At 61.6% G+C, this 13,102-nt stretch overlaps 2 protein-coding genes across 2 annotated transcripts; one reads left to right on the top strand and one right to left on the bottom strand.

The window, feature by feature from the left end:
• Positions 1-285: 285 nt before the first annotated feature.
• ECI1 (enoyl-CoA delta isomerase 1) lies at positions 286-7,922 on the bottom strand. The gene is made up of 7 exons (XM_062588079.1): positions 7,825-7,922; positions 6,951-7,097; positions 5,667-5,794; positions 4,916-5,062; positions 3,419-3,540; positions 2,448-2,626; positions 286-805 (listed from the first exon to the last, which is right to left on the bottom strand). Exons 1-7 carry the CDS (start codon positions 7,865-7,867, stop codon positions 642-644), a joined length of 930 nt encoding a protein of 309 aa, XP_062444063.1. The 5' UTR covers positions 7,868-7,922; the 3' UTR covers positions 286-641.
• Positions 7,923-8,496: 574 nt separating this feature from the next.
• PTX4 (pentraxin 4) lies at positions 8,497-11,824 on the top strand. Its single transcript, XM_062588589.1, has 3 exons — positions 8,497-8,703; positions 8,865-9,462; positions 10,135-11,824. The coding sequence occupies exons 1-3, from the start codon at positions 8,596-8,598 to the stop codon at positions 10,770-10,772; spliced, it is 1,344 nt and encodes a 447-aa protein (XP_062444573.1). The 5' UTR covers positions 8,497-8,595; the 3' UTR covers positions 10,773-11,824.
• Positions 11,825-13,102: the final 1,278 nt, after the last annotated feature.

Below are 13,102 nucleotides of genomic sequence, written 5' to 3'. Positions count from 1 at the left end.
GCTGCCGCAGACCATGATCCGGCTCCAGCTCCCAGGACTGGTCGCCATGAAGGGACCCACCGCAGCCCTGTCCATGAGCTCTGTGTGCGGGCTGCCCCTAGGACAGCCTGGAGAAGGGTCACAGCCCGATTCCAGCTACACCGAGGCCCCTCAGCCCACATCGCTCATGGCAGAGCCTTCCCGACCCATTATGAACCAGAGCCTGGAGGACAGGCCAACATCAGGGAACCACCCTGCCATCACGAAGCAGTGACCGTAGACAGACTCGGAAACGAAGCATCCACCTCCTGCCTCATCAAAAAAGGGCTTTATTGACAAATCTCATTTTCACAATTTGACATTAGAAAGGAGGAGACTATCCAAGATCAGCGGGCTCAGGCCACACTGGTGTCAGATGCTCTCCTTTTCCGTTCCTCAGGTGACCTGAGCAAACAGCTCTCCCTGCTCTCAGGAAAGGCAACAGTGGTGTCAGGCACTGTATGGGTATGAATGGGAAGGAGTGGTGGGGGTGGCCACAGGAGCAGGCAGCACATCGCTGATTGCTGGCAGTACAGAGGGCTTCACTGTAAAAGTCTACAGCTACTGCAGCATTTCAGAGGGTCACGCAAGCTCCTGGGACCAGGCCGCAGCTGCTTGCCTCCTCAGCTCTTCTTCTTCAGCATCTCCATATACATGCGAAGCGACTTCTGGATGGACTCTTTTGTAATAAAGCTGATGAAGTTCTGAATGTCTTCCTCCCGGTGAGCTACCAGGCGGTCCAGCACTGGCTTCCTCATCATAGACTTGGTGAGCTGACGGGCATGGTCTGTGGAGAGAAGAGCGAGGATGGGGAACGTGCATGGCCCCACTGTTAGCAACCAGCTTGTGGCCACTGTCACCATGTGCAAGCACCTTAGAAGGGGAGCTACGGCACACTGAACGGCTCTTTATACCAGCAGAGAAAGGCACAAGACAAATCCACTAGCTGGAAGCTGAACTGGATAAATTCTGATATAATAAATTGTGATCTGTGAATCGAACTAAATTCTCTGTCACATGAAACTACCCCGGCTCTAAGCTCCTCCAACCCTACCCTTTTGACCTCTGGCAAGACAGTCTGCTTCTGTCAAACACCCTGTACAAAAGCCAGCAGCACTGTCCCCTCAAGCTCATCCCAACAGCAGTTTCTGGGCTGTCCCTGTGATTCCCCACTCCTAGCCAGCATAATCTGGCACTGATAAATGGATGCTGATAGAACAGCACTGGCTGCTTCAGCTGATGGAGGCCGGAGCACACATCTGCTCGCACACACAGCAACGCAAAATGGTGCAGCCGCAAATTTGTTGTGCTGATATTGTACATGTGCTCCCAGTGGCAATGGTGAAGGTGACATAATGACCTACTACACACACCGAGAACCCAGAATCCCTTCCTCTGCGCAACACCTAGGTGCTCTGGACAGATCCACCCAGACAGACTCTCGCTGGCTCTGGCTTAGGGCTCTGCGGATGCATCTGCATGGTGCCTCCTGGAAGCCAGGAGAGGGTAGAACAGAGACATGCCCCCTTGCCAGGGGCCAAGGACCAATTATTTTCACTCTCATCCCAGGGCAGCAGGGCCAGAGATTTAGGGATCCTCTTCCAGGTAGGGATAGTAATGAACAGTCCTGGGACCTGTCCATTTGTGCCCAGTTTCACTCAGATTTCTATGAAAGGAAGAGCCAAAGACTGATGTGTAGTTGCACCCCACTGCAGAGCTTTGGATGTGGCATGCGATGGGATAATTCAGATCTAGCTGTGGAGCGTGGAGAGGACAGCCCTCTCCCTGCCCCAGGAATCCTGTGCTTCCTATCATGAAGCAGCTCAAACAAGCACTTGATGTTCACATTTGCTGTCTGTCCTAATGCCTCATCCCCACCCTCAGCTCAGTGGCTGCACAATGCCAAGAGCTGATCCAAATCACTCCTCTGAAACACAGGGTGACCAGCCACCTGGGCACTCACACCCTGCCTGTTCCCAGAGGACATGGTCTGTTCCTTCAGCTCCGCGACAATCTTCCTCTCCTTCCAGCAGAGCAGTATTAGATTATATGCTGGTGACATCTCCACCAACAGACACAGAGGTCCAGGCAGGGTTTTCACCTGGAATTCATACACCTCCAGATCAACTCTGCAGAGCTGGCAGAGCGAGCTGGACTGGAGCCAAGCAGCCTGTGCACCAGCACACCCTGTCCTCCCGCCCAGGCCCACTGGTGAGCACATCTCTGTTAGCCTGAGGCTGCTTGGAATGTTCTGCTGAGCTTTCCCACCTCCCAGCCATTGACACGTTCAGTCTAAATGGCAGCTGTGATGTAGCTCCCAGGCACCAGCCTCAGTACCTGTCCTCCTCACACAGTTCAGATCCCTCCTTCTGTGTTGATCACTATCTTGAAAGGCAGCAGAAGTCTGCGGGAGGAGGTGCCTGTCTTACCGGGAAGAGCCAGCCATTGCGCTATAACGGCTGCAGCCTTGTCCTGTAGCTTCTCCTCTGGCACCAGCTCGTCCACTAGGCCAATCCTGTGGGCTTCAGGCGCAGGGTGAAGGTAGCCCAGCTGAAGGGAGCGTTCAGCGACTCGGTATCCCACAACATTCACAAACGCATCCTTAAACCTACAGGAGAGGAGAGAAGAGGAATAGCCACAGTTAGGCAAAGAAACACCCAGCAGCAGCTGCACCCAGACATCAAAGCTAAGAGCACTGCTCACCCCAGAGCCTCTGCTTTGGTGTCCTGGTCACACTCCCCAGGCAGGGATCGCCAAATCACAGCTACGACCTCAGCGAGGCAAAGCCACCAACGCGCTTTTTGCAAAATCTAGCAAGCGGAGCCGTTTTTAGTGTTACCCTGTCAGAGTCCCCTGCCCTTTCCCTGAGAGCTCTTCCATTCACTCCGAGTGCCCAGGTCCCAGCTGCGCCCCCTTGCCATGAAGTGAAAGCTACTCTCCAACAGTATATTTACACGCTCTTAGGGCAGCCAAAGTCAAGAGGTCTGTATCTCAATATATTAACTTCCTATGCTTTGAGAGGTCTTCTCTACAGCTATGGGATTTGGTAGGTTCATAGCTAGCAGCCACAGGAAACTATTCTCAGACTGAGCTCGACCATAGAGATCTCCTGGCATCAGCTTCTGAGCAGAATGCAGAGTCAGAAACTGAGGTCTTTGCTGGTGAAGGCTGCAAAACAAGGTGTGAGATCATTCTGCAACCTGACAGGGTTTCAGACATGTACAGGACAAGACAGACAAATGAGGTGCTGAGTGGGCTGTGTCCTGTAACTACGACTACCTGATCACTCCCCTGCAATGGCCACATACAACTACATCTTCATGAACAATTAAAGCTTATTAATAACCCCCTTGAAGGCGAACTCAGCACATGAGCTTAGAAGTGAAAGACACTGGCCTACCAGAAGGGAGCCACAATGCCCAGCTGTGCTTCGTTCAGGCCAATGCTGAATTTGGGGTTCTCCGCCATGATTCTGTAGTCACACGACAAGGCAACCAGACAGCCTCCCGCTGGGCTGGATCCCTGCCAAAGGGAAGGAAAGAGCAAGTTCAGGTCAATCCTCATTTCTAGCTACAAATATTCCTGGCATCCTACCCCAGCAGCCTTGTCGTTTCCTCCAGAATAGAGAAGGCAAAGAGTGATGGAGCTGCCAGGGACAGCGCTGATGTCCCTGCTCAGCTGATTTGAAAGAGTGTAAGAAACAGAACAAAACCAGCCACCAAAGACGACTTCCGATAGGTTTACCAGAGTTTATCCTTTCATTTTTTTTAATTCTCTTTGTTTCCTGCATTTTCCCAGACTGAAAATCTGGCTAGCTGGTTTGTTCACATTGAGTTTTGCTCTTTAGCTGGGCTGCAAACCCTGCAGTGGAGATTTGTTTAGACATTCTCTTATGAGTTTGTAATCTTAAATGCCACAAAACCAGTTTTGTTCAGGGGCTCTGTAATACCTCCCAGCTGTAAACTTTGATTTGAGAGTATCTTTGCCATGACTCAGTGCTTCCTTAGCCCTGCACAGTATGCACACAGGAGGTTGGTCAGAGACTCAGCTGCCTTGGGATAGCCACTTCAAAGAGGGTCTGCCGATAGATGCAGAACCACGCGCTGCCAAAGTGGTACTGCACTGAAAAACTAAAACAAGACCCCAAGCAGGTAACGATTACACATTTACAGATCCTGAGGTTCAAATGGCATTCAGATGGTTCCCTGCTGGCAAGAACCACAACCGGAGGGACAAAACCCAGGGAACAAAGGACTGAAGACATATTGCACTGGCCAGGTCTGAAGTATCGCTGCCCAAAGGGCTGAGGATAAGCATCTATGGCACTGCACAGCCCCAACCTGGTCTCCTCCCCATGACTAGCAGGGCAACTCTGGGCAACTCCTATAATACTCACCAGTGAGGAAGTAGAAGGTGGGAACACGACAAACATCCTTCAGACTCCCTCTATCCTAACCGCTTGGCTCTGCCTTTGACACCTCTCTGCACTTCAACATTGGCCTACAACCCTCCTCCTCCTTCTCCAAGCTGGAGGACAGATTTCCAGTCGAGTTCCTGAGTCAGGATACGGCCCTGGCTGCACAAAGCACCACCGAGTCTGAGCAGAATGAGCCCCTGCCGGCGGGACACGAGTGCTGGGTGAGCTCTCCACTGCAGCTAAGGTGCTGCTAATGACACCTGTGCCGGGCATATCGCTTACGCAGAGCCTGTAACATCCCACGTTCCCACATGTCAGGGCACCAGCCCAGCAGGTATGTATGCTGCCCTGACATCCCAACACAGTATTTCTTTCAGTACAGATAAACCTGTTTTTTTTTTTTGTCAGTCTCTTCCCACATCATGCAAACAAGTGTCAGACCGCACAGGGCAGCTAGGAAGGCAGCTCTAAAGAACTTGCATTGACTGCAGCGACTGTCACCATGTTGGAGCCGTAGAGCCTGAGCCACATCTCCTGCACAGCTCTCCAGAACTCGGCATAGTGCTCCGTGCTCTTCCCACACATCTCAGTGATGTCCAGGCCAGAGGAGAAGATTTTGGGGATGGCCTGGAATTAGAAAAATACAAACATCACTGGGAATCACTGCTCAATGATGACCTTCAACCCCCTAGGCACTCGGCCTAGAGTAGAGGGAAAGCTGACACAAACCAGGCTCTTTTGGGGTTCTGAAACAACCTCCTCAGCATTCCCATAGACTGGATCATCCAGTACTTGCAATATGATTCCTCATCATCAGACCCCCTCTGTGGGTACCTCTGTCACGCAGCACCAAACCTGCCGTGTCCTATCTCTGGCACGGCCTTGCACGCACATCACGCCTGGAAATGAATTCTGGCTTCCCCTAGAGCCTCCCTTTAGGCAGTCCAAAAGATCTCAAGGGATTTGCCAAGTTTGTAGATGGACAGATTTGATTTTTATGAGCAACAACAGTGCTTTATTGTAGTTCTCGTGCTAGAAAAGGCACAAGGAGGAAAGAGCACAGCCCTTGCAAGCCTTCCCTGGCCCTGTTTCTGGAGCTCATTAGAGCTGTGTCCTGGCCTTCCTGTGCCTCTGACCAGAGATCCAGGAGACCAAGCATGAGCAACGGAACAGTATCCGCGCCTGCCAAGCCGCCCTGCAGCTCGCACCGCTATCCCAAGGCAACACGTACGGATGTGATGATCACGCCGCGGCAGTCCCGGTTGTTCTCCAGCTTCTCCAGGCTTATGCAAAACTCGGTGAGGAAGTCCAGGCTGAGGCTGTTGACGGGAGGGCTCTTAAACTTCATTGTGGCTATGCCTGTGTCATGGCAAACATGGAGGCGTCAGAAACCCCTCGCCACTGTGGCACACACTGCACGTACACTCGTTTTACTCAAGAGAATTTCGTCTGCCTTCCTGTTTCCTCACTCGCCCCAGATCGTATCTTTTTAGTCCTAGTTATTTGGCTGCTCTCCAAAGAGCCCCCAGAGCTGGACCAAAGGCAAGGCACTGCCTTTAACCAGATCTGCCCACAGGCCCCGGCTCGCTCACTGTGGACCAGGTGTCCACTGCACAGGGCAGCGGCCAGGCTTGGTGTCCCAAAACCCAGCCACCTTGGGGTGGCAAGGCCCAGAGGTCCCTGTCTCACTGGGCTAGCTAGGCAAGGCCAAGACTTCCAGCTGCTATCGCTGCAAACACCCTGTAGCCATGTCGGGGAATAACACTGTGCCTTTGGAGCCCGCAGGCAGCGTGCCACCATGTCCGGCTGGACATGACAGGTGGGGAGGACTCTGTCCCCTTATCCCCTCCCAAATAGCACTGCCCTACCCCAAATGGCCCTCAAAAGCCCCTGAGCTGAGCGCTTATACTCTGTGCTGCTGCCGCTACAGGCTGGGGACCATTCACCCAGCTGGGCACAGTGCGAGGACGGGCCCAGGGGCCCGGCAGCCCAAAGCGGGCTCCTGGGATACGTCAGGGAGAGACCCCTCTGCTCGGTGCGGGGACGTGGTCCATGACAGCTACTCCAGGCAGCCAGGACAAAGAAATCCCCCATAGCTGCTCGCTGAAGGAGCTCCTGCCACTCTGCCAGGGCCCCTGGGCAGGGGACGGAGCCGTGAGGTCCACCGGCTGGGGACAAGCCAACGTGGCAGGGACAACCTTGCTGCGTCAGCTGGTGTTCGCACGTGGCACGCAAACGGCCCCCAGGCACGTCAAGCGCCCGCGGCTGGTGAGACTCCCATCCCCAAACATTTCTCTCTAAGCAGCTGCATCTGGAACGTCCGGGGCTTTGGAGGCTTTCCACACCCAGGGCCACGCGTGCCACAACAACCTAGCCGGGCGCACGTGCGGCAGGACCCCTCCACCCACGTTGGGGTAAGCGTGGAAGAGGGCATGGGGCTTTACAAGCCCGCAGCCGTGCCCCGCAGCGCGCCACGGGGCGAGGACAACGCCGGCAGAGGTGCCACCAGCCGTACCTGAGCCCTCGTCCAGCTCCACCAGGATCTTGTTGTTGCTGAAGGCACGGCGCTGGGCGAGCAGGAGCCCAGGGGCCTGCAGGAGGCCGAGGGGCTGCCGGGCGGCTCTGCCCCACGCCTGGGGCCGGCTGCAGAGGGGCAGCACGCCTGGGGAGCGGAGGCAGGTGGGGCCGGGCACGCACAGCGCCCTCGGGCACGCGGCCGAGCCCCCGGCCTCCCCTGCGCGGGGTGCGGGGCTGCGCTCCCCCAAACTGTCCCGCGCGGCCATGGTGGGGGCGTACGGGAACACTCCAACCCACGGCAGAGGGACGTGGGGGCGGGTGGCACTCCAACCCACGGCAAGGGGACACAGGGGACCCACGGTAAGGGGACACGGGGGACAACTCTGGCCCATGACGGGGGACATGTGGGACACACAGACCCACGGCAAGGGGACACGGGGGACAACCCTACCCCACGGGGAGGGGACATGGGAGACACACAGACCCACGGCAAGGGGACACGGGGGACAACTCTGCCCCACAGCGGGAGGGGGCATGCAGGAGCCACGGCAAGGGGACACAGGGGACAACACTGCCCCACGGGGAGGGGACACGGGAGACACACAGACCCACGGCAAGGGGACACGGGGGACAACCCTACCCCACGGGGAGGGGACACGGGGGACACACAGACCCGCGGCAAGAGGACACAGGGGACAACCCTGCCCCACGGCGGGGAGACACGGGGGACCCACGGCAGGGGGACCCAGGGGACAACGCCGCCGCACGGCGGGGGACACCCGGCGGGGTCGGGGGGCCGCGGGGGTACCGCTGCCGCCCGGAGCGGGAGGGCGGCTCGGGGCCGGCTCGGCGCCCCGGCGGCGCGGCCGCACCTGCCCGGGCGATCCGGCGGCCGAGGGTCGCCGCCGCCGCCATCTTCCTCCGGGCGCGTCAAGGGTAGAGCGCGGGCCCGCGGGCGACGCGTCACGGCCCCGCCCCCAGCAAGCCCCGCCCCCAGCAAGCCCCGCCCCGGCAAGCCCCGCCCCGCGTCCCGCCCTCGCTGCCCTGCCCGCAGCGCCCCGCGCCCAGCCGTGTCCTGCCCGCACTGCCCTGCCCGGCCGTGTCCTGCCCACACTGCCCTCCCGCAGCGCCCCGTCCTGCCCTGCCTGCCCTGCTGTGTTGACGCTGTTGTGCCCACCCTGCCCTGCCTGCACCGCTGCATCCTGCCCGTGCTGCCCAGCCCTGCCTGCCATGCACGGCTGGGGTGCACTGGGGCTGCACGCTGGGGCCCCAGCGAGCATGGGATGCTCTGCACCACCGGTGCCCCCGCAGCAGGCACCCTCCTCAGCCTCAGCTGTGCCTCGAGCCCCACAGCCGCTGCGCGGTGCCCCGGCACCAGCCCCGGGGGGACCAGGAGCCCTGGGGACGCGCTGCGGGGAGCGGGGGCAGCTCCCGCCGGTGCGACTGGCCGCGGCTGCTAGACTTGGCTGCTCAGAAACACAAGCGGCGCCTGCAAATCTCATCTCGGCGGAGGCTGGCTGCGGGCAGGGCGGTGGGAGGACCGGGAGCCCCGGCTGGCGGAGAGCCTGGCCCAGCCGCACCAGACAGAGGCAGGCGAGTGACGGGGCCGGAGCCTGTTTTGCACCACGCCGCCGCAGAGGAGGATGCTGCCCGCGTGCCTGCTCCTCGCCACCACCTGCCTGCAGGGCAGCTTGGCGCTGGGGCCGCCCGCGAAGCCGGTCCTCGAGCGGCTCCGGAGACTCGAGGAGCAGGTGAAGGGCCGTGCGGCAGGGACGGGCCGGGAGGAGCTGCTGCCGTCGGTGCCACTGCAACACACAGTTTCAGGGTGCCGAGTGGGAAATGGCCCCGGGGGGGGGTTAGAGGGGAAGGCAGGGACCACGCTGGCTCACCCAGAGCCCCGTCTCTCCGGCAGTTTCGCCGCTTTCGGGAGGTGACGCTGACCCACCTCCAGGGCATCGCCAGGAACTACAACATCTCCTACAATATCGACGCGCGGTTCGAGGCGCTGGCGCGGCAGGGCGAGGCGGCGGCGGCGGCCCTGCGCGACTCGCGGGCCGCCCTGGGCGCCGAGCTGGCCCGTGTGGCCGCCGCCACGGCGCGGCTGCGGAGGAAGGTGAGGAGGCTGGAGGGCAAAGTGGGCGCCCTGGGCGAGCGGCGGGAGCTGCGCCGGCTGCCGGACCGGCAAGAACTGCGGTGCCTGCGGGAAGCCGCCTGGCTGGGCGCCCCGGAGCAGGAGCCGCAGGGCCGGGCTCCCGCGCGGGACCTCGCCGAGCCGCCGAGCCGGCGCCAGCGGCCGGCAGAGCAGCCGGCGGCGGGCAGGCCACCGAAGGCGAGGAAGCTGCAGGCCTGGCACAGGCAGCGGGAGAGGTTGCGGCAGGAGGACGACCGGCGAGAGGCCGTGGACCACCCTCGGGACGTGGCGTGGGGACCGGCGGCCGTCGGACAGCCGCTCCCCAGCCTGGCCAGGATCCACCAGGAGCAGCCGCCGGCCTCCGAGCAGCCGGGAACGAGTACGTCTGGGGTTTTCCTTGCGCCCAGCACGTGGGGGAGGCTGCCTCCCCCAGCAGCAGCCTCCGGGTCCGAACCGTCTCGTGTCCTGTGGCGTGACGCAAATACGCCGTGTCCTCCAGCCTAATTAAGGCTCCACAGTCCACTGCAAGTACAGCCCTCCCTTGGAAGGGCGTTAGGAGCTGCGAGGCGAGTCTGGGCTCTCAGAGCTGTCGTCTGCCCCCAGTTTCTCCTACGGGGCTGGTCCTGCTCTGGGAAGGATGTCCCAAGCCTCAGCGGTAGCCAGCCCCGAGCCCCTCTTCTCCACCGCCCTCCGCCTCTGCGCACCCCAGCAGCAGCCGGGGGCCCGGGCTGGCACGGCAGGCGCGCGTGCTGGCGTGGCTATTCCCGGATCTGCGGCCCCGGCGGGAGGCTTGGGGGACGGCTGCGGGAGGCTGCGTCCAGCCACGCTGGGCGACAGAGCAGCTGCTCCCCGGCGGTGGTGGCGGCAGCACTGGCGGGCAGGGCAGGGGCAGTTTGCAGCGGGCTGGTGCCGTCGGCTGAGGGTGGCCGTGCCCCCTGCCCACCACGGGGCAGATGCCCGGGGGGGGGAGCTCCGGAGCAGCGGGCAGGGGGGCAGCGTGCTCCCTGCTGGCGGGGCAGACCGCGACCTTGCTGCTCCTCTTCCTCCCCAGTCTGCAACGTGGGCTCCACGCTGCTCTTCCCCAACGCCTCCACGGAGAACGTGGCCGTCTTCCGCACCGGGCTGCGAGCGGGGCTGCGGGCGCTGTCGCTGTGCGCCTGGGTGAGCACCCCAGCCCCGTACCTCGGCACCCTGCTGTCCTATGCCACCGAGGACGACGACAGCAAGCTGGTCGTGCACGGCCGGGACAGGGGCCTCCCCGGCTCCGTGCACTTCATCATCGGAGACGGAGAGTTTCGGGAGCTGCCGGTGGCGCCGCTGCTGGATGGCAAGTGGCACCACCTCTGCCTCATCTGGTCGTCTGATCAGGGCCAGTACCGCTTCTACGTGGACAGGAGGCTGCTGGCTGCCGGCTCCGGCTTCCGGCAGGGCTATGAGATTCCTGCCGGCGGCTCACTGGTGCTGGGCCAGGAGCAGGACGAGGTCGGCGGGGACTTCGACCCCTCAGAAGCCTTTGTGGGCCAGCTGGCCGGCTTGGCCCTCTGGAGCCGGGCTCTCATGCCTGGGGAGGTGGCCGGCATGGCAACCGGCCGGGGGCTGCCCCCCGGCCCCCTGCTCACGCTGGCCGATGCCTCCCTGCAGGGTTGGGTGCTCAGGGCCGAGTGCGCCTGTCTCGAGCGCTGCTTGTGAAACACCCGTCCTGTTTCCACAGCACGCAGGCGTGGTGTTGCCTCCCAGTAGTTAAAGTTGGCTTATGGTGCCCAGCAGACACGAACCGCTTCCTCCCTGACAGCGATGGGGTAGCGCTTGGAGGAGATGTCCACAGATAGTCACGAATTCCCTGTGTCTGTGCTGGCCAGGATGGTGCTGATGGGGACCTGGGGGCTGGCGTATCCCCATGGCAGTCGTGGGCTGGCTCAAGGGCAGCAGTCAGAGGTAGCTCCCGGTGCCTCTTCTCTCCGTGTACTTGCTGCCACAGCCAAGAGCTGCCACCAGCTCCAGGGGGAACACGACAGCGACTTGGCAGTGCAGGTCGGTGCGTTTCGTGGCACGAGAACAGGAGGTGAGCAAAAATAAAAGAGATTTTGGCAGCCAGAGTACAACAGAGGTGAGGCAGGGGCCCCAGCTGCAGTCCTGGGACACCTGCGTTGTCCATAACCAGCCTCAGCTGCTGCTTGTCCAAAAGCTCTTCTGACCCCACTTACAGCACTGCGCCCCTCGCAGGCTGTAACCCAGTTTTCAGGGGTCTCCCCTCTCGGAATCGGCCAACACGAGTCCTGGGCAGCTTGCAGGATTTCATCCTCACGCGGCAGCGCTGCCTGTTCAGAAGCTTTTGTAGTAAGTAGCCTCAGCTGACCACGTCCCGCGTCTGCGCCACCGCCCCTCCAGAGCCCCAGAGCCCCAAGCAGCTCAGCGCGGACCTTCTCTTGGGGCTCGGAGGCTGTGTTGGAGGGAAGGTCAAAGCAGCTGCCCCCACATCCCTTGTGCTGCTACGTCTCCTCGTGGAGCTGCGCGTCTGAAGGAGCCAGCTGAGAGCTCCCCAGCGCTGCCTTTCCCCAGGCTCCCCGGGCCACGGCAGCACGGTGGGCCCGGCTGCGGGGGCTGTGGCAGCGGGTGACAGGGCTGAGCAACCTCGTGCTGGCGGAAAGTGTGGTTGTGCCATGAGCTGGGGTCCCCTTGGCCAGCCTGGCCTGGTGCCACGTCTGTGTGGTCGCTTCCAAGCTGTGATGTCCCTGGTCTCACCCCCGAGGAGGATGCGCAGCCCCATCGTTCCTATTAAAGAAGCTCTGGGCCGAGAGGAAACCTCTTTTTTTTTCTGGTCTCTCCCTTCATAGTGCCATTTATAACTCTAGCAGGTATTAAAAAACAAAAAACAAAAACAAAAAAACAGGCAGTTGAAAGGGAGGTGTGGGACTGGCCAGCGTGCCGCCAGGCAGCCCGAGCCGTTTGCACGGGGGGAAGAGCTTTGGGCTGTTTTTACACCAAAGCGTTTGTGCCTGGGCTCCCCACGAGCTGCTTCCTTCCAAAGCCCTGATGCTGTTCGCAGGGCTCTGTCCTGGCGCTGAGCACCTTCAGCTCCCTCCAACAGTGGGGTGGCAGGCGCTGGGCGCCAGCGGGAGTGGCTCAGCACCCTGCGGGATGTGTCCTAGGCTCAGTCACAGGCAGGTGCTCTCTGCGTGTCCCTGCGGCCCGCCACTGATGGCGTTTGCCGCTGAGTCAGGACCAGGGAACACGTAGCATGGAAAAGCCCGTGACTGGGAAGGAGCCGGAGCCGCTGCTTCCCCTTGGCTGTGCTCCTTCCTCCTCTGCCCCTGCCAGACGGAGGCCTCAAACGGCTCCGTGACCTGGCCCAAAGTGTTTGGTGTGAGGGCGGTGGGGACGAGCCTCCAGCAGAGGCACGCAGCTGGCTCCCGCGCCCGCCCGAGGCCTCCAAGCGGGGTCAGGGCCATGCAAGCAGCTGAGAAGTGCTGGGGCTTCTGCAGCACCCCAAAATATCAGTGCTGGTCACGGGCCTGGACCTCGCGGAGGCCCCCCGGTGCCCAGGCATCGGAAGGCGGCGGGAGCAGGGAGCGGGTGCCCGGCGTGGGGGGTGGCAGGGAGGGGGTCCGCTCCCCGCTGCGCGGCGCCTGCCGCGCCTGGCCCCAGGCCAGGCCTCGCAGCCAGCTCGGGAGCCTTTCTGCCCCTCTGCGCTGATCTGGCTCCTGTCACTAGTGTCCCGACTGCGTCTGGTCTCTGCCCTGGTGCACCCGGCTGCTACTCCGGCCAGGGCAGCAGTTGTCCCTGGAGCCTGAGCTGCTGGCTGTCACCGGGACGGCCGGGACGAGCAGCGGCTGGGGGCTCGGCCGCCTCCCCCGGCCCTGAACGGCGCCCCGGCCGCCGCCGCCGCCCCCGCGCTGCCCGCGCCGGACTACAGCTCCCGTGGTGCCGCGGGGCGCGGCGGCCCTCGGCGGCCGCCGTAGCGCGCTCACGTGACGGCGGCGCCCGCGGGTCACATGACCGGGCGGTGAGGCGGCGGCCGG

Source organism: Rhea pennata, chromosome 15, assembly GCF_028389875.1.
Source record: "Rhea pennata isolate bPtePen1 chromosome 15, bPtePen1.pri, whole genome shotgun sequence".
Taxonomy (NCBI): Eukaryota; Metazoa; Chordata; class Aves; order Rheiformes; family Rheidae; genus Rhea; species Rhea pennata.
Note: the sequence above shows the minus strand (reverse complement) of the source record. Positions and strands in the feature narration are given on the sequence as shown.

Coding starts and splice junctions, on each gene's coding strand:
- ECI1 (XM_062588079.1), bottom strand. CDS start 7,867: ATGGCGGCGGCGGCGACCCTCGGCCGCCGGATCGCCCGGGCAG. Junction 5,063..5,666: donor GCGGCGTGATCATCACATCC/GTACGTGTTGCC, acceptor TTCTAATTCCAG/GCCATCCCCAAAATCTTCTC. Junction 806..2,447: donor GCAATGGCTGGCTCTTCCCG/GTAAGACAGGCA, acceptor TTCTCTCCACAG/ACCATGCCCGTCAGCTCACC.
- PTX4 (XM_062588589.1), top strand. CDS start 8,596: ATGCTGCCCGCGTGCCTGCTCCTCGCCACCACCTGCCTGCAGGGCAGC. Junction 8,704..8,864: donor TCCGGAGACTCGAGGAGCAG/GTGAAGGGCCGT, acceptor TCTCTCCGGCAG/TTTCGCCGCTTTCGGGAGGT. Junction 9,463..10,134: donor CTCCGAGCAGCCGGGAACGA/GTACGTCTGGGG, acceptor CTTCCTCCCCAG/TCTGCAACGTGGGCTCCACG.